Below are 27,478 nucleotides of genomic sequence, written 5' to 3'. Positions count from 1 at the left end.
AAACTTAGATAATTTGTTTTCTTTCTTCTTTCTTTTCTTGATTGCTGTTATTATGGAAAATGGTAGGGGAGAATTTTTCTTTTCGACTCACACTTGAAGAAAACATGTCCCACACAATCCCTCCATCTCCATCATGTCTCATAAAATCTCTCTATCTTCACACTAAATGTGCTAAGAATCTCATCTGTCTCTTTGGGACAAATGCCCACCTCCAAAAAGAGCCTTTTGTTTTTCGTGCTAACTAGACATTAAGGCAATTATCTCACCCAAAGGTTTTTGAGATAATGGGCGATTTCCTGTTTTGTTGACACTTGCTGTTAATACTGTACTCTCCCATCACCTTAACTGCAATATGTGGTCATCATGGAGCTTCTGCAGAGTAGTCTTATGCTCATGAAGCAATAGCCAATGATAATAACAATCACAAAAGAAGAGGAACTTCCATCGTTTAATTAGGCAAAGGACACATAAGTAAATATCCTGGGTACTGTGTCAGAAATTCAGACTGGCGGATTAGGACCAGGTTGGCAAACATTCTGTGAGCCTTGGGGGCAGACGAGGAAATGGGAGAGCTAGGTTGCCCTGATAATTATTAGAGGAGGGACTGTTAATCCTTGCTCAGGTTACATCTCCTTCTGTGGGACTTAGCTCATAATATTGTTGTTATTTGTTTACCGCTGATCCGAGAGCCTTCACGACAAGTACCATGTGATTTTCATTCTTGTATCCTTGGTACCCAGTACAGCACATCTAGCCCTCAATCAATGCTATCTGGATGAAAAAATACTTCTGTGTCTACATTCACAGACTGGGAGTGGGTCCATGTGTTTTCAGTGTTGCTTTAGCCGTGTCTAACACAGATGCTAGCTGAGGTGTCCTTCTCTTTAAAAAATTTAGATGAGATTTGTCTTTAAAACCTTCCCAAGATTTCTGTGAACCCCGGGAGAGCTTCCTTTCTCATAGTTTCCTCTGGCTAGACATTGTGCTTCCACTGAATTAGTTCAATTCATGAACGAGCTCATCATCCCACACAGTCTTTTGCAGTATCTTGACTCAAATGTGGAACTGAGTCCCTTGAGTTTCACCAAAACCTCACCCACATTGGGCCTTTCATCTTTAGAACTTTACAGAAGCTTTAAGGAGATGTGGGCGAGGGACAGTCTACACAGCAACAGCATAAGCTTGATAGTACTGAATATCAGACACTCCAGTTTTTACAAGACATTCTACCATGCTCCATATTGCTTGGCCATCCTTGTTTTATCTTCGCTTCTCTTCTCTTCTTTGTCCACTCCCACCTCTGAGTTTCCAATAACTTAAAAATTAAACATGTCCCATCTGTATTCCTGAAATGACACATTCTCACCTTTCTCCTTCAGGTCCAGTTTCTTAGGAAGGGCCCTTGAGAAGGCTTCCATGCGCTAAGAGAGAGGAGTCAAAAGGAAAGCCAAGTCAGATGCCAGGGAGCGTCCCTGGGAAGGGTTCTGGCATGGCCACCTCCCATGGCCAAGCCCCTGGAGTGGGAAACCACAACAGAATCCCCACCAAAGTTTTGAGATCTGAGCAAATGGGGCTTTGAGGGGAGGAAGCAAGATCCCTGAGCTCCCCATCATGGCTCAAGTGTGAAGGCAACATGGCATGGGTGTCTGCACGCGGACCAAGGCCCCTTCAAGGGTTCCTATGAGCAAGACATGGAGTGGAGAGCAGAAAGATGGTCTCTTATGCCAGCCAGAGCAGCATGAAGTAGCAAGGCCTCCAGAAAGCCCTGCTAAGTCTTCTGAGGCCACAGAGGAATACAGGAGAAAATGGAGCATTTCCAGTGTTGCAAGAGGAATGCCAAAGGATCAGTGGATCAACTCAGGAGGTCAGTCCATGGGTTGATGGTTGAGGCCCAGACAGGATGAGGTGCATTTCAGCAGGTGCTGACAGCAACAGATGACAAAATCCAGAGTCCCTTTCCCAAAATTGTGACACCGAATGTCACTGAAGGAAGGGGCGTGGGTTAAATGCTGAATTGACTGAGATTAAGTCTCTGCCTTTTGGAGGAACTGGGGTCTCAAAACAGAAGTTAAGTTCATTTCTAGGTGTAAGTTTACTGTTGACACCCACATACATCTCTCTTAACACCTTTGGGTAGGATCAGCCCTATCTGGTGTCGGTAAATGTTTTAGAATCATTTGTTCTTTGTTAGTAGGTGTTATTACTTCCTCAGAATGGATCAGCATATTTATTTAGAAGTATTTCCTCCGCTATTTTATTATATTGAGTTCATCTCAAGTGAGCTCGTTTGGATTGTTGATCTTGTTCATTGTTGTAGAATTATATTTCTTCCTTGGACTAAGGAGTGTTGGATTGCAGGCTCATTTTGAATGGGAGATTTCCTCTTAGTTTGTTTATAAAGATTTGTTTCTCTCTCTCTCTGCTCCTCCATCCCTACATAGGAATTTTGAGGTTGCCTCTGTATTGGAGGCTGTTGGTACCCTACCCAGAAGCCTTTGCCCACTGCTGCACCCCTCCTTTACCTGCTGTGAGCGTTGGTTGTTCTTTTCCCCAGAGAGCTACTCCTGGCTTAATTAGGAAGATGCCTCACTAACATGAGAATACAAAAGGCCATACCCTTTGCCTCAAAATGGGCTTAATTCTGTGAAACAATTCATGCTCCAGAGCCCCTGTGAAATCAAGCCAATGCAGGCAACTTGTAATGGTTAATTTTATGTGTCAACTTGGCTAAGCCACAGACATTTGGTTAGACATTATTCTGGGTGTGTCCGTGAGGGTTTCTGGATGAGATTAAATTTGAATAGAAATATAACTGATTTCTTTATATTGATCTTGTATCATGTAATCTGCTGAACTCATTTATTAGCTCTAAGAGTTTTCCTTATGGATTCCTTAGAATTTTCCACATAAAAGATCATGTTGTCTGCAGAGAGATGTAGTTTTACTTGTTTCTTTGCAATCTGAATCTGGATGCATTTTTTTTCTTTTTCTTGCCTTTTTTTTTTTTTTCCTGACCAGAACCTCCACTATGATAGAAATGGTGAGAGCAGACATCCTTGTCTTGTTCCTGATCTTAAGGGGAAAGCATTCAGTCTTTCACCATCAAGTATGATGTGGTGAACATTCTTGAACAAGTCTTTTAAGGACTGAGGTCTTCCTTTCTAATGAGTAAATACCTCGGAATAGAATTCCTGGATCACAGGGTACATATATGTTCAACTTTACAAAGAATTGTCAAGCTATTTTCCAAAGTGGCTTTTGTATCCAACCATCTTTTAAATTTTTCTTGTTACATGTTATGTATCATTTCAGTGAGTTTTGGAAACCAGGAAGGCCCCCAAACTGTGGGCTTCTTGTTGTACCTTAACTGGAAGTCTTCTCAGTGATAGACTCAACACATCTGCAACCCTCAAGAAGTTTCCAAGGGGGGACTTCCCTGGTGGCGCAGTGGTTAAGAATCCGCCTGCCAATGCAGGGGACACGGGTTCGAGCCCTGGTCCGGGAAGATCCAACATGCCGTGGAGCAACTAAGCCCATATGCCACAACTATTGAGCCTGAGCTCTAGAGCCCATGAGCCACAACTACTGAAGCCCGCAAACCTAGAGCCCGTGCTCCACAACGAGAGAAGCCACCGCAATGAGAAGCCCACGCACCGCAGCAAAGAGTAGCCCCTGCTCGCCTCAACTAGAGGTAGCCCGTGCGCAACAACGAAGACCCAATGCAGCCAAAAATAAATAAATAAACTTAAAAAAAAAAAAGTTTCCAAGGGACAGTTCTTTTATTTTCAACTTAAATCCATTCCCTCATAAGCTCACTCTTTGTCGACTGTACAAACCCTCTCAAACTCCTCCTTAGTCATTCCCCCAAGAGAAGCCCAGCTAGACCACAAAATCTGCCGCTTGAACCACCATTCACTTTATTTGCATGTGATGTTTTTGTGGCCATGTCATTACAATTAGGAGGAATCCCTCTAACCAAGGCAACCATGGAGAGGTGGTTGTACAGTCCAGTCTTGGTGCAGATCTTTTTCGTGCCTGGCAGGGCTCCAGTTATAGCCTTGGCTTATCTCCTGTGTGATCAAAAGAATGCAAACATTCTGCAGGCTCCCACGTGCTATCTTGTAACCATCTCATACCGCAAACTCTGCTTCCCATCCCAGGACTGACAGCATCTTCTTCAAAGCACTGCACATCTCCACAGGCAGGTATATCAGGATGAGCAATCACCTGCTCACCTCACTTGTGAGCCCTGCTTTTTAGATTCTCTCTCTGCGGTTTATTAGACAGTTATCCTTAATCACAAGGTCTCCCTCTTTTTATTTTTCTAAAATGGAGGATATTGATTGTTTTGGCAGAATATGAAAATAATGCATGTTTGTTTAAAGAAATAAAGAAGCCCTGAAATTATAAAGCATAATTCTTCCCTCTATAAAAATGGCTAACATCAATAATATCTCAATAAATCTGGAAACATTTTAAATGACTAATAGTTTGGGGTTGAAGTTTGAGGTTTATCCTTCCAGGTTTTTAAAACGCACTTAAGGGAATTCCCTGGTGGTCCAGTAGTTAGTGGTTAGGACTCAAAGCTATCACTGCCGGGGCCCAGGTTCGATCCCGCAAGCCATAAAAAAAAATAATAATAATAGAAGCACTTAATATACATCATGAACATTTCTGCATTGTAGTAAGTTTATAGCTGGACATCATTCTTTTTAATGGCATATTCCATAATATGGATATACATTAATTAGTTAATTTTTATTATTAAATGTTTTAACCATACAGAAAAGTACTAAGAATAATGTAATAAACATCCATGTGCCATTTAATCATCAGAAAAAAAGTTCAGTCGTGTATACATATTTTCTCCAGTTTGTCATTTGTCTTCTGATTTTTCTTTTGGTGATGTTTCGTCATGCATATTTTTGTATTCACATAGATGGATTTATTACTCATTTCTTTTATGGCTTCTGAATTTTGAGAATGTTCTTGCCTGTGCCAAAATTCTGAAGAAATTCTCCCATGTTTCCATTTAGAACTTTTATTGTTCCAACTTCTACATTTAAATATTTTATCTATTTGTAATTTAACCATGTATGGTGTGAGGTATGAATCAAGCTTCATTTTTTTCCCAGATGATGGTCCATTTTGGTCTACTCCTTAAATAAACAATTCATTGTGTCCCTCCTTTGATTTAAGATGCCATCTTTTTTTTTTTAATTGAAGTATAGTTGATTTACAATATTGTTAGTTTCAGGTGTACAGCAAAGTGATTCAGTTATATATATATAAATATTCTTTTTTAGAAGACGTGGTATATATGTATTATATATATATAATGTGATATCACTCAGCCACAAAAAAGAATGAAATCTTGTCATTTGTGACAACATGGATGAACCTAGAAGGCATTATGCTAAGTGAAATAAGTCAGACAGAGAAGGACAAATACTGTATGTTATCACTTATATGTGGAATCTAAAAAACAAAATAAATGAACAAAAACAAAACAAATGAACAAATGTAAAAAAAAAAAAACAGAAACTGTCATAGATACAGAGAACAAGCAGGTGGATGTCAGAAGGGAGGGGGTGGTAACATAGGTGAGGGAGTTTAAGAGGTACATCTTTCTAGTTACAAAATAGATGAGTAACAGGTATGAAATGTACAGGGTGGGAAATATATCCAATAATTATGTAATATCTTTGGTGACATTTTTTCTTTTTCTTTTATTTCATATCTATATGAGATGATAGATGCTCACTAAACTTACGTGATGATCATTTCATGATGCATGTAAGTCAAATCATTATGCTGTGCACCTTAAACTTATACAGTGCTATGTGCCAATTATATGTCAATAAAACTGGAAGAGGAAAAAAAATAAAATTATGAAGAAAGTACAGAGAGTTCCTATATACCCCGTATTCCATTTCCCCTATTACCAATATCTTACCTTAGCATGACGCATTTGTTATACTTGATGAACCAATATTGATGCATTATTATCAACTAATGTCCACATTTTATTCAGATGACCTTAGTTTTTAGCTAATGTCCTTTTCTGTTCCACAACTAACTACATTTAATTGTCATGTCTCCTCAGGCTCCTCCTGGCTGGAACAGCCTCTCAGACTTTCCTTGTTTTTGCAGATGTTCACAGTTTTGAGAGGTACTGGTCAGATACTTTGTAGAATGTCCCTCTTTTCCAGTTTTTATACCTCTAATTTATTCCACTTACAGCAAGGAGCTAGTATCTCCAGCACGATGGCGTGTAGCAGTGATGACAGCAGGCATTCTTGTTGTCTTTTGCTTTTAGCTAAAATACCTCAGGAGTGCCCTGTTAAGCATTTTGAACTGAGATAAATATATCTGATCATGGTAATAAAATATTATATTCCTATACTTCTGTAGTATTCCTATCCTGGTTATAGTCAATATTATTTTTCTTAGTGTCTATCTTTGAATTGTTTTTTTTTTTTTTAATTAATTACTTTATTGTTTGTTTTTATTTTGGGCTGTTTTGGGTTGAGCTTCTCATTGTTGTGGCTTCTCTTGTTGCGGAGCGCAGGCTTCAGTAGTTGTGGCACGTGGGCTCAGTAGTTGTGGCTTGCAGGCTCTTGAGTACAGGCTCAGTAGTTGTGGCACACAGGCTTAGTTGCTCCGCAGCATGTGGGATCTTCCCGGACCAGGGCTCAAACCCGTGTCCCCTTCATTGGCCGGCAGATTCTTAACCACTGCGCCACCAGGGAAGCCCTATCTTTGAATTGTTAAATATGATTATGTTGGGCTTCCCTGGTGGCGCAGTGGTTGGGAGTCTGCCTGCTGATGCGGGGGACGCGGGTTCGGGCCCTGGTCTGGGAGGATCCCACATGCCGCGGAGTGGCTGGGCCCGTGGGCCACGACTGCTGAGCCTGCGCGTCTGGAGCCTGTGCCCCGCAGCGGGAGGGGCCGCGATAGTGAGGGGCCCGCGCACCGCGATGAAGAGCGGTCCCCGCACCGCGATGAGGAGTGGCCCCCGCTTGCCGCGGCTGGAGAGGGCCCTCGCGCGAACCGAGGACCCAACACAGCCAAAAATAAATGAATAAATAAATAAAAAAAAAAAAAAAAAAAAAATATGATTATGTTTGTATTTGTGTGTGTGTGTGTGTGAGGCAGGGTGTTGGTAATTTTCCAGGAGGCAAGCTGTTTTCACAACCCAATGACTCTCTTTTACTGCCACAGAGAGAGATTGCCTCCTGCAAATCTGAAATTTAACAAATCTGCCTCGTCTGCTCTTCTGAACCAAACTGGGACTCGGAGGGCTTCTGACTGAAGCCCTTCTCCTGGAGGTGTGCCCCTCCCTTTGGGAAGTGGATTCTTTCAGTGCTTTGTGAGGTCCGTCACTGCTGCACCCTCTCCCCACCCTTCTCTTCACCTTTCCCCACAATTTGTGCCTGATGTTGGCTGCTTTTAGCAGACCTTTCATATATTTTGGAGTCTGAAAAGTATCTCTCTCTCCAAGTTTGACTGAAAATGGAGTTCGTGGGTTTTTTCATTCTTTCTTCTTGCTGTTATTTTACAGTTTCCCAGAGAAGATGAAAATGCAGACTTCTGCAGCTCTGTTCATACCAAAAGTCTTAATGAAGTCATTTTTGACCCAAAGACCACAAACTAATTTCTGGAACTGGGAGGCAATTCAATCAACCTTTGAACTCTGTCACACAAAGTTTTATTAGAAACATAATGGGGATTTTGGAGAGAGGACTGGTGAACTTTGTGTAGTGAAATAGAAACTTGAATTGCTAGCATAGAGTACTTAATTAAGAGATAAGGAAATTCACTCATTCACGAAAAAATAATTGAACAACTGCTCTGTGCTAGGCATTTTACTAAGCAGTGAGGTGATGATTATTGTTCGTAGGGTTTGTCTAATTCATCATTAGAATATTGTTTCCCCTGAACTCAGTTGCTTGGGGATAATAAAACCAACCTTATCTACTTTAAGGAGAGGCTGAAATGAGTTTCAGTATATGAAAACAGTTGGTGGAGTTCTGATATTCTGAAAGGGGAATTTGGAGCCATTATAAGCTTTTAAGGAGTGAAGTATTTTATTTTTATTTTTATTGAAATTAGTTGATTTACAGTGTTGTCCTGGTTTCTGGTGTACAGGAAAGTGATTCAGTTATACATATATGTATCTATTCTTGTTCTGATTCTTTTCCATTATAGGTTATTACAAGGTATTGAACATAGTTCCCTGTGCTACAGAGTAGGTCCTTGTTGGTTATCTATTTTATATATAATAGTGTGTATATTTTGATCCCAAGCTCCTAATTTATCCCTTCCCCCCCTTCCCCTTTGGTAAACATAAGTTTGTCTTCTATGTCTGTGAGTCTATTTCTGTTTTATAAATAAGTTCATTTGTATCATTTTTTTAGATTCCACGTGTAAGTGATATCATATGATATTTGTCTTTCTCTGTCTGACCTACTTCACTTAGTAAGGTAATCTCTAGGTCCATCCATGTTGCTGCCGATGGCATTATTTTTTTTTTTTTTTGGTGGCTGATTAATATTCCATTGTACGTATGTACCACATCTTCATTATCCATTCATCTGTTGATGGGCACTTAGGTTGCTTCCATGTCTTGTCTATTGTAAATAGTGCTGCTGTGAACATTGGGCTGCATGTGTCTTTTTGAGTTAGAGTTTTCTCCAGATATATGCTCAGGAGTGGGATTGCTGGATCATATGGTAGCTCTATTTTTAGTTTTTCAAAGAACCTCCATACTATTTTCCACAGTGGCTACACCAATTTACATTCTCACCAACAGTGTAGGAGGGTTCCCTTTTCTCCACGACCTCCCTAGCATTTTTTTTTTTTTTTGATTTGTTGTTGTTGTTGCTGTTGGCTGGGCCACGTGGCTTGTGGGATCTTAGTTCCTTGACCAGGGATTGAACCCAGGCCCTTGGCAGTGAAAGCACGGAGTCCTAACCACTGGACCTCCAGGGAATTCCCTCCAGCATCTATTATTTGTAGACTTTTTGATGATGGCCATTCAGGAGTAAAGTACTGTGACCACAGAAATGGGTGGAGCTTGTGTCTGGTTCATTTGAGCCCAGGAAGCCACTGACCAGTACAGAACAGAGGACGTCAGGTGGCCGCAACACGGCCAAGGGTAGAGTTGGCCTATGACTATAATAAAACAGAGTGTAGGGACAATGCCTCAGGGCTTGAGGCAGGCAAATTATGGCAGCAAAGGTGAGGTTGACTAATGGAATTGCATGAACCAAGAGTCAAATGGGGGCCAGAAGGCAATGAGTGGACAGCCCTGATGCAAACTCAGTGCTTCCTCATTTTCCCACAATGGAAATGGGGTCAATTTCCATTTATATTAGGTGCTGATCCAGAAGTCCCCATTTTAGACCTGAGTTCCTGGAAACAGACTCTGAAACCCTGAGATTAGCATACAGGAGATTTAATGGGGAGTCCTCTTGGGAACAACACCTGTAAGGGCATGAAGGAAGCAGGAGCGGGCAGTAGGAAAAGTTGGTCCACAAGGTAGCTGCAACAGAGGCCCCAGCTAATCTTACGGCGAGCTCCGCAGTTGTAACGCAGTTCAGCGTTGTCCCAAATTAAAGCAAGGGGGCAAGTGTCTCTTTCTCCTCAGTATCCAGGTGCTGGATATGAGCTGGCCCAGGAAGGACAGCCCTGAAAGGAGACCAGCTGAGAGCCCCAGATGTCAGGGCTCCTGGTAGATGGTACAGTGAGCGGCCCTCCGTCCCGCATGGGGTGTGTGGACGGCATCCCACAGAACCCACTGACAGTCTCCTGCAGCCCAATGCAGGATGGCCACTGGCTCAGGAGCTCAAAACTGCTGCCTCTTAGGTCTGTAACTTTTCTTTTGTCTCATCTTTTCCTACTTTGCTCCTCTCCCCCACCTGCAACGTTCACTTTAACTACAAAAACCTACTCATGGGCTTCCCTGGTGGCGCAGTGGTTAAGAATCCTCCTGCCAATGCAGGGGACACGGGTTCGAGCCCTGGTCTGGGAAGATCCCACATGCCGCAGAGCAACAAAGCCCATGAGCCACAACTACTGAGCCTGCGCGTCTGGAGCCTGTGCTCTACAACAAGAGAGGCCGCGATAGTGAGAGGCCCGTGCGCCGCGATGAAGAGTGGCCCCCGCTCGCTGCAACTAGAGAAAGCCCGCGCACAGAAACGAAGACCTAACATGCCAAAAATTAATTAATTAATTAATTAATTTTTTTTAAAAAAAGAATCAGATTTATATAAAAAAAAAAACCTACTCACCACTACCTGACCACACAGTGTGCTCTTGACACCACACCTGCCTCTTCATGTGTGATTTCATCAGCATAGACTGTCCTTCCTCCCTTCCATTCATCCAAATCATGCTCTTCTTATAAAGCCGACTTCAAAAGCTACTTATATTATGAAATTTGACATTGAATCGATTTCTCCTTCATCTGGGGTCCTGAAGCATTTTGTTTGTGACTTTGTTATCCTATCTGTCCTGCTTGCACTATAGTCGATCTTGTGCTTGTGTTTTCCCTACTCAGATTATAAATTCCATACATGCAGAGCTCACTCCTTTATCCTATATTCTATCCATTACCTAGCATCCGGTTTGGCACAAAACAGACTCTCAACAAATAGGAATTAATTGCATCAAATGTCCCAAAGTGTTATGAGAGTTTCTTAGGAATAACCTACTTAAAGATCTGAAGACCTTTGGCCATCACCCTGTATTCTTCCTTCTCATGGGAAGCAGGTAACACATCTATTTAATAGAATTTGAGTACCAACTACGGGACAGATCCTGACAGGGCTATTTCTTATTATTCTTTTTGTTGTTGTTGTTGTTGTTGAGGTAAAATTCACATACTATGAAACTAACCGTTTAAAAATGTGCAATTCAAAAAAAAAAAAATGTGCAATTCAGTAGCATTTAGTACATTCACAAAGCTGTGCAGCCATCACCTCTATCTAGTTCCAAAACATTTGCATCACCTCCAAAGCAAACCTGCTTCTTCTGTTCTTAAAGAAATTACACCTAGCCTGTGTTCCCCAGAAGCGAGGCATGTTGCAGCAAGAAAAGGATGGGTCTAATGTCTGAAAACTTATTGTTAAACCCACCTTAAAAAGGGCTTCTGTTGTGAGTGGCACACGTAGGGCAGCTTGCTTGTTCTTTGTGCGGAATCGACATCAAGAGATTTTGGAAGCATAACTTTTTGGTACTTGGGCAGCTGGTGATCATTGGTCCTGATGCCCTCAAAAAAAACCTGTGAGTAGAAATCAAGCTGGCTTGCTTTCTATGTTTCTGTTACTGAAGGGGAAGAAGGAACTTTCTTTTCCGTGTTCTGAGAGGATTACGTTTGGCTATCACCGGAGGTTTGAAATTCCCATCCTGAGGGGACACCCCCCAACTTTGGAACAAGGGAGGCCCTGAGTGACTGGAGGTGATAAGTGACCCTGCCCTCAGGTGGAGGGGTGGTAGCTGTGTGGTCTGCACCGTAGCCTTGCTTAGCATTGTATGCGATGGACAATGAAGGGACAGTAAAACCCCTTTGGCCAGTCTTTGTCTTTTGGTGTCCTTACTGGGGTTTTGGGGTTTTTTTTTTTTTTTTTTTTTGGCCATGCTGTGTGGCATGTGGGATCTTAGTTCCCCAACCAGGGATCGAACCCACGCCCCCTGCAGTGGAAGCTCGGAGTCTTAACCACTGGACTGCCAGGGAAGTCCCTCGGTGTCCTTAAATTTCTGTCTGCTTGTGATTAAATGAATGAAATTACAAGCTCCCTCAGGAAAAGGGAGGCAGTCACTGGCTGGGAAGTTCAAAACCACACTTTATCTATGACCAAGGAACATAGATGCTTTCAGTAATCATCTTATTTCTTTTTTTCAGTCACTCTGAACTATATTCTCCTTTACAGATGCGAGGAAACTGAGGCTAAGAGAGGAAAGTAATGTGCTCAGACTCACAAGGAAACACAGAGGTAGGATTTGCAGACCCTGCCATATGGTGCAGAGGTTCTCTAAGGAAACACTGCCTAGGAACCCGGCCCACCCCCACTCCTTATCCATTCTAACCTCCAAGCATTGTTGTGACAACACGTAGCGACTCCTTTCCCCATCCCAAGTGGTGATCTTAACAGTGAACCCTTTAATTCTTCCTCTCGGGGACATCCATCTCGTCTACGACATGTAGCGAAGATGATTAATCGAGACAATGGGAACATTAGTGGCTCAGATTCTCATCCCCGTCGGGAGACCAAACACACACATAACCAGGAGAAACCATACACGGGTTTATTTTATTGTATTTTATTGTATTTCTATAAAGGCAACATCAACTTACCCTGTTAAAATCACTTCTGAAAATAAATTTTCTGGAAATGCATTCTTTATAAATGTAAAGCGTGCAATAATGTGTAAATTTACAGAAACATTTTAAACTGGTTAACTCAGGTAATAGTCTGTAAAATAGGTTTTGTTTCTGGAGATATTACAGGTATCCCTAGACTTTGTTAAAGTCTTTACTTAATTCTGATTAAGGCTTTACGAACAGAGATTTATCTTAATGGTGTAAAATGATTAATTACGTAATTAAAATGACTTGTAAGAACTTTTGAGTCATCCAAAAGTTAAAAAGCAGGGCCAATATTTTAAAAGAGAGGATGACACCTTGGAAAGTCATTTTTATGCCACATCAGCAATAACTTTTAGTGGCTTATTCTTGCCTCACTTGACAGCAGGCACTTCAAAATGATTAAGGAAAAATTGTCATACTTGATTAGTCCTCATCATTTTTGGTTTTAAAGGAAATGTTTGTAAATGAGTAAAAGACCCCAAATAAATGTGTCTGGGCCTATGTATTATTTTTTTAATTTGAATATTCATCTGTTATAATTAAAACAAAACATGTCCACAAGCATATGAAACTGTGTTTGAATTTCCACGAGTATGTTTAGATTTGTTAATGCCTTGTATTTCATGTTCGGAAATCAGACCACGCTAATGCCTTCTTCTCCTTATTATTGTAATCAGCATTGAAAGCTTGGCTTCCATTAACAAATAATCCTTTACAATAAAAGAATCAAGATCTAAGTTCATTACTTCACTATTCGTTTCTGCAGACACCTGACTTCATGGAGTATACCATGCTTCAGATATATTCTTAGGAAAACACTGGGACAGCATGCCGAAGTTTTCTATATTGTTTCACAAAAAGCTAGAAGTTAATTAAAGGGCTCATTTTCACAGCAAGAAGTAGCGATTTACTCCCCCAGTCAATTCTCTACAGTCCCCTCTGGAGAATCCCATGAGTTCAGGTTAGAAGGGACTGGTCTTCCCTTTCCAAAATCATCCATCTCCTCATTGAAACACTGCTCAGAATCCTCCTCGGGTTTACTCATCCCTGCAGGAAAGCCTGGTGCGAGGAAGGACATCTTGGTCCGGGTGAACTCTAGTCACACTGAACTTGTACTTGGCAGGAAGAAAAGCTGACTGCAGGGTGAGAAGCCCTACAGTGTTTTGCAGTGGATATAATTCTTCTTCCCGGTACTTGTTCAGGAAACTCTTACTACAATACAGTTTTAAATAAGCTCTTAATTTGGGAAGCTTATTAACTCTGCTTTTTGCATTTTCATCTTTTACAGAGCATCGTGGAGGTCGTGGTCCACCGTAGACTGTGTGTAAGATGAGCTGGGGGTGTCGGGGTAAATCGGGAGGAGCCTACAGTACTGGCAGAGCACCAAAGTGCCCCGGCAGGTTTTGAAGAGCTGTACGATGTACTTGCGAAATTTCTCCCCCAGGAAAAAGTAGATGACCGGATTAAGGCAGCAGTGAACGAAAGCCAGGGTCTCTGTGGCCTGAATGGCATAGTCCAGGTGTCTCTCAAAGGTGCAGTCTTGAAGGACCTCCAGCTCCACCAGGGTGTCCAGGAAGAGCACCACGTTGTAAGGGGTCCAGAACCCCAGGAAGAGGACCACCACGGCAAAGATCATCTTCACTGCCTTGTTCTTCTTCTCATTTTTGCAGTGCTGCAAGGTCCTGATGATCATGGAGTAGCAGAACAGCATGATCCCCAAGGGGATCACCAGCCCTAGAAGGTTGATCTCCAGGGAGCTCAGAACCTTCCACGTCGTGGAGTTGAAAGAATACTTGGTTTTGCAGTAGGTGTGGTTGCGCACAGTATAACACGTGCTGAACACAAGGCCTGGGAGGGAGGCGAGCACAGCCACTGCCCACGTGGCCACGCTGGTGATGACCCCGTAAGTCAAGGTCCTCGCTCTCAGGGAGAAGACCGCGTGCACAATGGCCAGGTACCTATCGATGCTCATGAGTGTGATGAAGAATATGCCGCTGTAGAAGCCCACCAGGTACATCCAGGAAACGACCTTACAGAGGCCGAGCCCGAACACCCACTGGTCTGCAGCATAGTAGCCCCAGAAAGGGAGCGAGAGCACGAAGAGCAGGTCCGAGATGGCGAGGTTGAGCAGGTACACGTCGGTCATGGACTTGAGCCGCTTGTACTTGAACAGGACCAGAACCACCACAGAATTTCCAAGCAGACCAAACAGAAAGACCAAGGAGTAGAGGGGGGGCAGGAAGAGCTCCCCAAATGCCTTGATACCTTCCTTGGTGCAAGGTTTGGGGATGCTTTCATAAAGATAATAATTGTTATAGATGCTTTCGTCCAGGGTGGTGTCTGCTATACCCGTGGGGTTCATTTTCAGATGTACAGGCTCCTCACGGCAGGTCTGAGCCCAACCAGAAGAACCTAATGAGTGGAAGAGCCAACAAGATTTCTATCAGAACAAAAGCGAATCAGAACGGTGCTGCGTACAGAGCACAGCTGCTTTGTATTTTGCCCAGATCATCATACACTCTTCCCAACCTTCCCACATGGAAGGGCTCAGATCCTTGAACTGAAGGGCAGTGCAGCCAAAGTGAAATAATCCTGCTCTTTGGAGGCAGATTCCAAATTACAGCTCTGCCACTTTTCCTACCCCTCTGCTGGGAGCTCTGGTTCTCCCGTTTGTAAGCGGGGGTAGTAAAACCTCCTTATCAACAAGACGTTTTCCTTTTTTTTTTTTTTAAGATTTTTTTTTCAATATAGTGACCATTTTTAAAGTCTTTATTGAATTTTGTTACAATATTGCTTCTGTTTTATGTTTTTGGGTTTTTGGCCGTGAGGCATGTGGGATTTTAGCTCCCCGACCAGAGATCGAACCCGCATCCCCTGCACCGGAAGGCAAAGTCTTAACCACTGGACTGCCAGGGAAGTCCCAACGATGAGGTGTTTTTCAAAAGTATATTTCTGAAAGCTAGTCTGGCATTACTGAAATCACTCGCAAGAATGACAAGACTAGCTGACGTGCCCAACAGAACTTTACCCAGGGCCTTTCTGACATGAAAGCCAAAAAAAAAGATTTTAAAATCTATGCATGTTTCCCCTTCAGACTGTAACACCAAAAATTCAGTGATGACTTAGGTAAATCATCAGGCTAGAAGGGAACCAGGTTGGCCTCTTGCCTTTATATAAAAATTCTGGGACTTCTCTGGTGGTCCAGTGGTTAAGAATCTGCCTTCCAGTGCAGGGGATGTGGGTTCGATCCCTGGTCAGGGAACTGAGATCCCACATGCCGCTGGGCAACTGAGCCTGCGCGCCACAACTAGAGAGCCCACATGCCACAACGAAGCTCCTGCGTGCCACAACTAAGACCCGATGCAGCCAAATAAATAAATAAATAAATATTTTTTAAAAAAAAAAAGAATAAAAGAAAAGGGGGCAAGGACCAAGAAAATATATTTTTTTTAAAATTCTAATTCCTCCTGTGTGCTTTGTACTTCATAGGATTTCAGAGCATGTTCACTCATATCGTACATTCAATCCCAGTCCTGTGCTCCTGTTCCCACACCCCCCTCCAACAAAAACCTGGTACTCTAAGCCAAATAAGCATACTGAGCCATGGTGTAGATGACTCGTGAAAGACTCAGAGAAGTTAAATGCCTCCTGAAGGCCACACAGCCATGTAGAGGACTTGTTCCTCGGGCCCCAAGTCCCAGTGATGTGCTGGTGAACCAGGTCTGGGAGGGCAAAGAGGTGCGGGGGATGGCTGGGGGGGGGGGGGGGCTCTGATTTATGGCTCTTGCTGGTTTCCGTGGTGTAAATACTCCCACCATGGCCAAGTTCAAGCCACCAACCGCCTCAAAAATTCCTGAAGATTTAACAGTCAGCTCCTGAGAGCTGGTGCGGGTGGGCCCTAGCACGCCACAGCCAAGCCCCATGTTCCCTGTGGAGCACCTTCTTAGTTGGAACACACCTAGCCTCCCAGGCTGGGTGACTGGCCACTCCTGGGCCAACCTGACACTAATGCAGCAAATGTGTTTTCCAGGCCCTGTAGAAGGTTGCAGTATTCAGTTGGGTAAATTGAGGGAAATTTTTGGCCTTTTCATCAAAACCACATGTAAAAAATCAATCTTACACACTGAATCCTATCAGAGTGGGAATTAGCAGGACAAATCTAGAAAAGGCACATCATAGCCAGAAATAAAATCTCTACCTCGCCAACCACCCTCATTTCTTATCTAAATTGGCAGATGAGGTTAAAACCTTCTTAAAGTTATTCACACGTCCACATGTGAATCGGAGCAATGCAGGAGGCTTTCCGACTCAAGGCCACCTCCTCTTGCATCCTTCTTAGCGGCACCCTGATATTCCTTATCAAAACCCTTTCACATTGTTCGATAATTCACATCTATTCCCCATCTCCCACCCTGACCACCACACACCCAAACACCCAAGCTATGTGTTTCTCAAGAGAGAGGTTTTGGTTTATTCCTGCAAACAGATGCTGAAGACCTGGGGCATCTCAGGGTCTCAAAAAAAAAAAACAAAAAACTGTGTTATATGATTATCAATTCTAGTTAAATGAATAACAATTCTAGCCTTCCTCCATAATTTTACCAGTGAAAATGAAAGGAATAAGAGAGACTGAGGTGTTAGGAAATTATCAGGAGAAGAAACTAAAGTCAACACAGCTGGTAAATGTCTGGAATTATTCTGCAGGCCTTATTTGGCTGGTGTTTCTTGACCTGGGAGTCTCGATAGAAGCCAGAAGTGGAAAAGTGTATATGTTGAATGAAAATTAGCTGTGTGTTCTGAGCCTGTGGCTTAGGTCAGATGTGTGCAGGAGGAGAGCCCTGTATGTATGCGAGAGCCAGTCAGATGAGGGCTGGGAGGGTAGGTTGTGTGAGCTGCAGGACAGGTGCCAACAGAATGACCAGCAGATGACCAGGATGCCTGAGTGATGGGGTTAGCTGTGTGGCTGGGCAGCTTTCAGCGCTTCCAAAGTCCACACACCTGTGGACAAAGCAACGCAGGGCCTGAGGCCCTGGGAACGCGCCCCCTCACCCCCCTGCCACGCCGGCCCCTTACCTTGCGTTTCTGAAAGTGGCTCCAAGGCAGGTCTGCGAGGCAGTGCCTGGCTTGCTCAAGAAGCACGGCGCTAAGAAAGACAGGAGTCTTTGAAGGGCTCGTGGCTTCCTGTGAGCACCAGCTCTGTTCCTCATCCATCTACGCTGAGTTCAAGTGGGGTTTTTTGATAGAAGTAAGAAGCAGAAAATGAGTGACTCTTAGCTTGGGTTCAGGTTAAACTCTTAGTCACTCATTTCCCCAGACTGAAAGCTGGGAAGGTTTGCTCTCTGCAAGATGAGGAAGTTAAGTTTTTCAAGAGAGAAACTTCTAAATGTTTTAAAATGTATTTGTTGGATTTTTAATTTAAATTTTTTCATTTTAGCTGGCTATGTGCAGTAGAAGTGATCTTTATATTCTGGATCAGTGGGCTGTTTGTTATTTCCCCATCATGGATGTACAGTGGCCAGCAATCAAGATATTCAGTGTTCTCTAAACAGTGGGATCTGAGGAGGTCAGAGTGAGAGGCCAGATTTATTCAAGAATAAGGCTAGTCAAGAGGAGAGAAAAGTGTATCCAAATGTGTGTGTCTGGCAGTGACGTGGAGGCCCTAGTCAACCACATTCGATAAACGTCCTCAGCCTGGTGTAAAGTGACATGACCACACAGCTCTAAGCCCCTTTCCCAGCAGGAAGAGCCCTCCCCCAAGCCCCTTCCACTGAGACACAGCAGAGCTTCCCCTGACACTGCTCCTGGCTGAGAGTTTCTTCAGGTTCATGTACCCATCATAGCCAAGGAGCTGACATCAGTCCTGAGTCTTTTCTATACGGTATCCTGCCAGCTTCTGCCAGCTCCCAGCCATTTCTTTCTATGTGTCCACAGTTGCTTGGCTCTTTGGTTCAGCTTACAAGAGCCACAAATGTCATTTCTCCTGAGGAATTTGCATAAATAAGAACTGAAAAATTGAGCTAGAGCGGTGTTTATCAACCTTTTTTTTTCCATTATCACCCCTCCCAAGGAGTCTTTTGGGATTTTTTTTTCCTAATCACCTCCCCATGATATATTTTAATACCACAGATAAATAGGGAAGTTCCCTGGTGGTCTAATGGTTAGGATTCAGTGGCCCGGGTTCGATCCGTGGTCTGGGTACTGAGATCCCACAAGCTGCTCGGTGCAGCCAAATTAATAATAATAATAATACCACAGATAAATAGTAAATCTGCTTATGTTTCGTATATATATATGCAAATATATATGCTTTATATATATAAGAGTAAGGTTTGTTTAGGTTGGGGGGAGTTGCTTCTGGCTTCTAATGGGAAAAGACCAGAAATGCTGCTTAAAATCCTACCGCACACAGGCCAGCCCTCCACAATACAGTCATCCAGCCCAGAAGGCCAGCAGTGTTGAGGCTGAGGACTCCTCAGCTACAGCAATATTCCCACCTGTGAACTGTGGAGCCAGATTCATAGAAATCCTGTGAAAAGGAAATGGACAAATAACCTTAGAGAATGCTGGGCTTGGATTCAGGTTAAACACAGTTCCTCACGGCAGTGCTTTCCAGTGCTAATAGTATCATGAACTCTGGAAGCAGATGTAGAGTAAAAACGTCCCAGATATATTTTGTTGCCAGAGCTGACACCAGATCCTTGCTCAAAACCCGCCAACCCCTCCCTTGCACAGGAACTAACATATATCTTTAAGTCACAGGGTCTGGAGACAAAAAAGGGGAGTTATAGGAAGAGCAAAACAAAAACCCAGATAGAACCAGCTGAAACCAAGATGAATCTGACCTCCAGCAACCCCTGAGCCTCATTCTATGCTGATTTCACTACATCAGCTACTAAAGGACACCCCTGCTCACGGCCATGACCCAAAGTTGTGCCACGTGGGCGAGAAGTTCATCCGTAAACAAAGTTCCCGCTTCTCCATTCTCAGGCCATTTAATAAAGCTTGCACTGCATCAATCTCAGCTTCGTTTTTGTTTCTGGCTGCACGAACCTGAAACTTCCCTGCTGAGGCGGGGGGCCTCAGCTGGGCTAGGGCCCGAGCAGGGGTCCTTACGACCTGATTCGGTAACAATTTGAGCAGTAAATCTATGCCCGTTATACAGAGTAACTTATTTTTAGAAATGCAGAACCTGAGGAAGGTTCCACCACGGAATTAGAGAACTTGAGGGACGAGTTACCCTGGGCAAGGCCATCTGAGCATGTTGCCTAAGTCTCCATGGACCCTCCATGGAGGGGGGAGAAGTGGTAAGTTCTAGAACAGATGATATCTGGATGTCCAAATTGTCATCGGTGGTAGTTGGTCATTGTGGGTCTGGAGATGGTCCCTTAAAGCTAGTTGGTGCTCCCTTGACGGACTGGCCATGTGACAGGCACCTGGCCCCATGAGTGGGGATAAGCCCAAGCTCCAGGGTCCATGTTAGCTGAGGGCACTTGCTTTTTGAGTCCTGCTCAGTCTGGGTTTGGATCTCAGGGTCACCATGTACTAGCTATACGAACCTCAATTTTCTCATCTGTAAAAAAGGGTGATAAAGCCTGAGGATTGTGGGAAGATTAATGACCTAATGTTTGTAAAACACTTAGCATGGTGCCTGGTACAGATATGTGCTCAAAATGGCACCAGCTGTGAAAATTAGTAGGATAAATAAAACACACAGGAATAGCTTTCTCTCTTGAAATGGGTGAGCCTGGCATGTTGCCCTTAGCCATAACTAGGAATCCAGGAAATATTTTGATTTAGACTCAGTGGGCCACAATCAATTTCTGAGTTGCTGTTCGGGTTAAAAGCAGGTTTCAGGGCTTCCCTGATGGCGCAGTGGTTAAGAATCCGCCTGCCAGTGCAGGGGACATGGGTTCGAGCCCTGGTCCAGGAAGATCCCACATGCCGCGGAGCAACTAAGCCCGTACGCCACAACTACTGAGCCTGAGCTCTAGAGCCCGCAAGCCACAACTACTGAGCCCACGTGCCACAACTACTGAAGCCCACGTGCCTAGAGCCCGTGCTCTGCAACGAGAGAAGCCACGACAATGAGAAGCCCGCGCACCACAGCGAAGAGTAGCCCCTGCTCACCACAACTAAAGAAAGCTCGTGTGCAGCAACGAAGACCCAACACAGCCAAAAATAAATAAATAAATTAATTAATTAATTATTTTTAAAAAAGCAGGTTTCAGATTTCCAAGTTGCAAAGGTTACTGCCCTGGAGAAAGTCGGTCTTCAGGTTTGCAAAGTAATAATGATAGTGTCCTGGAGAAACACTAAATAGGTTTTCCCTCCAGTAAGGGATTCAAAACTAAACAATATTCCCACCCACAAAAAAAAAACAAAAAGAAAAAAGGATGAAATTTTAAGAATCCAGAGAAGGGAGGTGGTGCACTCAAGGCAACAAAGCCAGAGACACAGTCAGTGTTAATGCCTACCCTCCCGACATTTTCATGGACAATATCTTTTATTGAGCTAAGTTTCTGAAACCTGACCAGAGAGAAGGTGACCAACAAAAAAATACCCAGAGCAAACCCTCCCTCAAAGCAAGGTGGTATGCCATATGCTGCACAGCACAGACTTTCAACAAGAAACAAAGGGAGAGTGTGAGCCTACAGCGCCCCCTGGTGGACCAAGCCTTATTTCAAGATCAAAGACATCAAAATACAATCCCCGGACCACAGGTACTGTAGCCACCCAGCGTGTCTGACACTGGAAGGCAAAAACTCCCAAGGCCTTCAGGAGGAGCTCCATGGACCTCTGCTGCAGAGCAGAGGTGATAAAGCATCCAGGATTTGGTGTCAGACCTGTTAATACAGCTTAAAATGAGAGAAGGCTGTCAGGCAAGCCACACAGGGGTTGGACCCAAGGACAGAGTAACAGCAAGCTAGAGCTGTAGGGGGCAACTTATGTATGGCAAGCAGGGTGGGGTTAGTTAGCTTTCAAGAGTTCTCTGTTGATTGGCTAAGTTGAAAAACTTTGTAGGCTTGGAGCAGAGGAGTTGTCCCTAGTCATCTGGTTCCCAGTCCCCAGGACAATTAGGGCTGGTTCCTAGTGATCCCAGAGTACACACAAGAGGCTAATGGGGGAAGTGACTGGGGTATGGACCTAACTCCTCAAAAAGGGGAACTGACTGGGCCTCAAAACTGGGTCAAGAAAGCATTTGAACACACTATATTACGGGGGAGGTCTGAAGAAACAGACAAAACTTTGGAAAGGAAATAAAAGATTGCAAACAATTAAATTACAAATGGGTTGTTTTGTTTTGTTTTTTGATGATAACTAAAAATTACTGCACATTTGAAAACTAGAAAGCACATTTTCATGTAACCTGGATGTCAAAGAAAATACTATAGAAAATAGAAAACACTTATAACTGAATGATAATAAAATATCATTTATCCAATATTGTGGTCAGGGACTTCTCTGGCGGCCCAGTGATTAAGACTCCAAGCTTACACTTCAGGGGGTGTGGGTGGGGGAACTAAGATCCTGCATGCTGTGCCGTGCGGCCGAAAAAAACAAACAACAACAACAAAAATTGTGGTCGGCAGCTAAAGAGGCTCTTAGAGGATAATTTAGACCTTAAATGTTTATACCAGAAAAGAAGAAAGGCTACAAATTGGTAAGAAGTGTTTAACTTGAAAAAGACACTGCAGAAAAAGGAAGAGTAGAAGAAACTCAAAAAGGGTATAAGGAAGGACTTCTCTGGTGGCCTAGTGGTTAGGATTCCAGGCTTTCGTTGAGGTGGCCCAGGTTCAGTCCCTGGTCGGGGAAGATCCTGCAAGCTGTGCGGTGTGGAAAAAAAAAAAGAAGAAGAAGAAGAAAAAGAGTATAAGGAAAAAATAATAAACATAAGAGAGAAATTAGTTAAACAGAAATTGAAAGTGGGGCTTCCCTGGTGGCGCAGTTGTTAAGAATCCGCCTGCCAATGCTGGGGACATGGGTTCGATTCCTGGTCCGGGAAGATTCCACGTGCCATGGAGCAACTAAGTCTGTGTACCACAACTACTGAGCCTGCGCTCTAGAGCCCGCGAGCCACAACTACTGAGCCTACGTGGCACAACTACTGAAGCCCACGTGCCTAGAGTCCATGCTCCACAACAAGAGAAGCCACCGCAATGAGAAGCCTGTGCACCGCAATGAAGAGTAGCCCCCACTCATCACAACTATAGAAAGCCCGCACGCAGCGACGAAGACTCAATGCAGCCATAAATAAATAAATAAATAAATAAATAAATGTATTAAAAAAAAAAGAAATTGAAAGTAAAAAAGGCCCATAAAAGTATTTGAAAACAATAACAAAATTGACAAAACTCTAGGAAGATAAGTAAAGAAAAAATAGGAAACAATCTTGGGAATGTAAAGGGAGAAATAAATACAGAGCAGAGACTTAAAAGATAATAAATAATATGAATGATTTTATTACAATGAATTTGAAAACTTAAATGAAATGGATAAATTCCTAGAAAAATCTACCTACCAAAATTGTCTCAAAAAGAAGTATAGGGCTTCCCTGGTGGCCCAGTGGTTGAGAATCTGCCTGCCAATGCAGGGGACACGGGTTCGAGCCCTGGTCTGGGAAGATCCCACATGCCGCAGAGCAACTGGGCCCGTGAGCCACAACTACTGAGCCTGAGCGTCTGGAGCCTGTGCTCCACAACAAGAGAGGCCGCGACAGTGAGAGGCCCGCGCACCGCAATGAAGAGTGGCCCCCGCTCGCCACAACTAGAGAAAGCCCATGCACAGAAACGAAGACCCAACACAGCCAAAAATAAATAAATAAATAAATAAATTTTAAAAAAATTAAAGAAGTATAAATCAGTCAAAAATTGAAATAAAAATTGACATAATCATTCAAAAACTGAATCAGTAGTTTAAATGCTTTGCACAAAAACAAAGTTAAAAAAAAAAAACCAAAAAACCTCAGGATGGTTTTATAGGAAAATTCTACCAAACATGCAAGGATTTTTTTTTTTTTTTATTGGCATATAGCTGCTTTACAATGTTGTGTTAGTTTCTGCTGTACAGTAAGGTGAATCAGTTACACATATCCATATATCCCCGGCTTTTTGGATTTCCTTCTCATTTAGGTCACCACAGAGCACTGAGTAGAGTTCCCTGTGCTATACAGTAGGTTCTCATTAGTTATCTATTTTATACATAGTAGTGTATATATGTCAACCCCAATCTCCCAATTCATCCCACCCCCACCCCTTTCCCCCCTTGGTATCCATACGTTTGTTCTCTACATCTGTGTCTCTATATCTGCTTTGCAAGTAGACCCATCTGTACCATTTTTCTAGATTTCACATATATGCATTAATATATAACATCTGTTTTTCTCTGACTTACTTCAGTTAGTATGATAACCTCTAGGTCCATCCATGTTGCTGCAAATAGCATTATTTCATTCTTTTTTATGGCTGAGTAATACTCCATTGTATATATGTACCACCACATCTTCTTTATCCATTCCTCTGTTGATGGACATTTAGGTGCCATGCAAGGATTTTTGTTTCTTTGTTAACTACACATCTCTAGCACCTAAAACAATGTCACACATGGGATATGCTCAAAATTATTCACTGAATGAATATCTTACACAGATTATATGACATAACCAAGAAACTTAAGACTTCAGTAATGGGCAAAAAGTATAAAAGTAACAATTCACCAAATAGAAAATACAATTAGTAATAAATGATAATGGAATAATGTGCAATCTTCCTAGCCAACAACAACAACAACAAAAGCAAGAGATTTTTTCCTAAGAATTTAAGTTGTGACCAATTCTCCTAGGTGAAAATTCATTCAATGATTCAACAAGATTTCCTGAACATCTCCTACATACTGGACAATGGTGATTTCAAGAGGAAGTGTCCATGTTTCAGGGCACCAGTTCACAATCCAGTGGAGGAGATGACAATGTAAGAAGATAGTTATGATAGAATATTATGTAAAATAAGATTGAACAGAACTGTATAATAAAATAAAGAGATAATTTTATAAAGTATAATACTGAGTAAGTGAGATATGAGCACAATTCTATAATAGAACAGAAATCATACCTGGCTCTGCTTGTTGGAATGAAGGAAGGCTCCTAAGAATAGTTGATATTTGCCAACCATATTTGCCAAATGAAGGCATGACGTAAGGACTGACTGGCAAGGCTAAGGAAACAGTGGGGTCAGAGGCAAGGAATAGAGAGAGGGCAGGAAACCTGTTTGGGATGGTGGTGCTCAGTGTAGTAGGCGGGGAGGGACACTAATGGTAACTGAGATCAGACACAGGCTGAAGTCATCACTGGCATCAGCATTCTTTGAAATAAGAGAAACCATGATCTCATCAATGCTCTTCTTTCTAATTGAACGTTAGCTCTACCTCTGAGCACAGTGATGCAGATGTGTCTAAGGCTCCATCCAGTAGGTAGCTCTTGGGAACACCCCATGGGATAGTCACCTTCCACTTCCTTGTTTTCTTTTGAGCTCCTGATGGTTTTCTTCTGCCCCCAAAGCACACCCAGGGCCAGCTTAGCCAGTGTGCAGCACCCCTTCTTTGGATTTAACCCTGACAATTTTCCTTCCCATTAGGTGAGGATAGGAGACAACAGCTTATTTCCTCTTTGCATCCAAGGAACTAAATATAACACACAAGTACTGCCAAATTCTGAATAATAAAATATGCATTATTCTCTTTTTATGAACAAATGTATTAGTGTGAAGTCAAGCGGAGGCCAGTGTTCATGAAGGAACAAATCTAATCATCTCAAACAGATCGATGGTTGATTACACACCTTACTCCTCCCAGGAGTGACACTTGACGCCAGAAGGGAGCTGGAGCCCAGAGTCCAACGACCTCATTCCCACCCAGCCGGTCCCCATGTTACAGTTAGAGACTCACTGAGGGGAAAAAACTGCCCAGGGTCATTGGCCAGAGGGTATTTCGATCCCCTGAGGTGGATTTTTTTCTGGGTGAGGCTCGGACACCTCACAGCCTGCCCCCCAAGTGCGGGCCCTCATGCTCTGAGGAGAGTGGGGCCCAGCCCTCCCACCAACCCCTGAGCTTCTGAACCCTAACTTCCGACACCCCTACCCCTATACAAAACCCACCAGTGGCCCAGAGAGGAGAAAGTGAGAGAAATATGGTAGGCAGCGCATAAAGCCTGAAAGGCTTCGCTCCAGCCTGGCTCAGGCTCACAAGGGTCTTGTCTGCAGGGCACAAGGAGGGGTGGTGCCTCACAGCCTACCAACCAAGGGAGCAGCATGGGGGCATGGCTTCAGAGGAGTTGGTCATGGCTCCCTGCCCCCTAACTGCTCAACACTGACCAGCAGGAGATGCCAAACACCTACTGCCGCTCCCAGCAGCCGCTTCGGCAACACAGCTCCTCAACCCGTTCCCCTTGCTTCTGCTTGGGAGAGGCTGGAAGAAGCTGTATGGTTGATCTAAGAACCTTGCTCATCTCTTTCCTCAAATTCACACAATAAAGAATGCCAAACACTGGAGCAGGCTGGGGCAACACTCCTGCCTTTTCATCTTTGCTGTACCTAATCAATAGAAACATATATGTAACCATATGATTTATGAGTTTATTTGCTGAATCATCCCTCAGTTATGGAGGCCAATTTCAATGACTTTCTTCCAGAGATAGACTTTTTACATTATTAGGAAGCCCCCCGAATATTGTCTACCACCCCCCCCCACCCCCCAGCAACTATAGCCCAACTGGTGAAATTGCAGTTGTTTGACCCTGAGAAATAGTATAAAAAAAACAATGGGAGACTGTTAATGGGCAGCAGAGTCTCCAGGGAACAGGGCCTAGACTCTAGAGGTCCCTTCCATACTGCTAGATACCAACATGTTCCATCAGTTCTTCAGGACATATACTCCACACAGAGCAACGACCACCCTTCCTCCTCCAGAGCAACTACCACCCAACACACCTACAATCCACCAAATCCTGTCTCTGGAATAACCAACTGCCTCCAATCCTGACTTTCTACCTGTAAGTCGGCCCTGTGAGGTTCTTCCTCCCATCTTAACCCAAGGTTCTATTCCTTCCTTGTTAAACACAGTTGAAGACACAAAATATAAAATACAGCTCTGCATATTCAAAGAATATATTTTTATTTTACCATGTAAATAATTTTGGAAATATGACAGTACATTCAATATGAGGAATTTTAATACTGCCATCTTATATGTGAGAGAGGCAGTAGAGAAGAGTATCACGGGCATTTTTACTACAGAGAAACAGTTTACCACAGCCCTCAAGAGGGTACATGAGGAGTCACCATGAGGAAAGAAGTTGGAAAAAAATCTCATTCCTGCAGCTCTGAGAATCCTTGGGTGGGACCTGTGGAGGCAGAAGGTGGCTGTGGAGACTGGAAAACAGACTGCAGAGGTACACCATGGTCTGTTGCTGCCATCTTTTTTTGGTCTAGGGTAAAAAGAGGAGAAAAATCTGTTGGAAAATAATGGCTCCATGATGTGCTAAATAATGAAGCCCTGAACTGCAAAACCCAGGGCTTTCAACAAAGAAAAACAAAACTGCTTAGAAGCAGTTGGGAGAAACCCTGGGCCATATTCCCTTAGGGTTTACTCCCTCCTCAGTGTTCCCAGGTGTCAGACACTGTCTCTCCCATCTCTTAGGGATAGATATCCCTATCCTCCCTCTTCTCTTTCCTCTGGCCTCCTCCGGCCCTGCCATTTCCCTGACACTCCCACGTCAACACTTAGTCCCAGAATCTGCTTAAATATTAGCACCAAGGGTTAAGAGCTGGGATATACCAAGCCTTCCTAAGTGCCAGAAGTCAATGTGGAGAGGGAGATGAAGTAGGAAAGACTGAATATTTACCTTATATCCACATAGCCACTGTGATTCTCTCATGCTATGATATTTGAGAACATTCCAAGATAAGAAGTGATACCTAATATAAAATAAAATGTATTTTTAATCAGAAAACATTCTTCATATATTATCTATGGTACTTAAAAATGTCATGTAGAGAAAATTAACTTTTGCTCTTTTCTGAAAATATTTAAAGTTTATATAATAAAACACAAAAT

General features: G+C 43.2%; 2 protein-coding genes and 1 non-coding gene across 4 annotated transcripts in view; 2 read left to right on the top strand and 1 right to left on the bottom strand.

The window, feature by feature from the left end:
• Window positions 1-15,079, top strand: part of GLB1 (galactosidase beta 1) — a 108,118-nt gene extending 93,039 nt beyond the window's left edge. Inside the window, exon 17 of one of the 2 annotated variants that reach the window (XR_009505768.1) lies at window positions 1,380-1,588. Coding sequence is in view for 1 of the 2 variants with exons in the window: in XM_059939084.1 (XP_059795067.1) it covers window positions 14,044-14,073 (30 nt within the window). In the remaining variant the exon portion in view is untranslated. Of the gene's footprint in view, window positions 1-1,379; window positions 1,589-14,043 lie in introns of those variants that run through there. The other variant, XM_059939084.1, reaches the window with a different exon arrangement.
• LOC132375498 (U11 spliceosomal RNA) lies at window positions 11,145-11,278 on the top strand. The gene has a single exon (XR_009506046.1). It is a non-coding gene; the product is annotated as a U11 spliceosomal RNA (small nuclear RNA).
• Window positions 13,656-14,735, bottom strand: CCR4 (C-C motif chemokine receptor 4). Its single transcript, XM_059939086.1, has one exon. The coding sequence runs from the start codon at window positions 14,733-14,735 to the stop codon at window positions 13,656-13,658; it is 1,080 nt and encodes a 359-aa protein (XP_059795069.1).
• Window positions 15,080-27,478: the final 12,399 nt, after the last annotated feature.

The sequence above is a fragment of the Balaenoptera ricei genome, chromosome 11 (assembly GCF_028023285.1).
Source record: "Balaenoptera ricei isolate mBalRic1 chromosome 11, mBalRic1.hap2, whole genome shotgun sequence".
NCBI lineage: Eukaryota > Metazoa > Chordata > Mammalia > Artiodactyla > Balaenopteridae > Balaenoptera > Balaenoptera ricei.
Note: the sequence above shows the minus strand (reverse complement) of the source record. Positions and strands in the feature narration are given on the sequence as shown.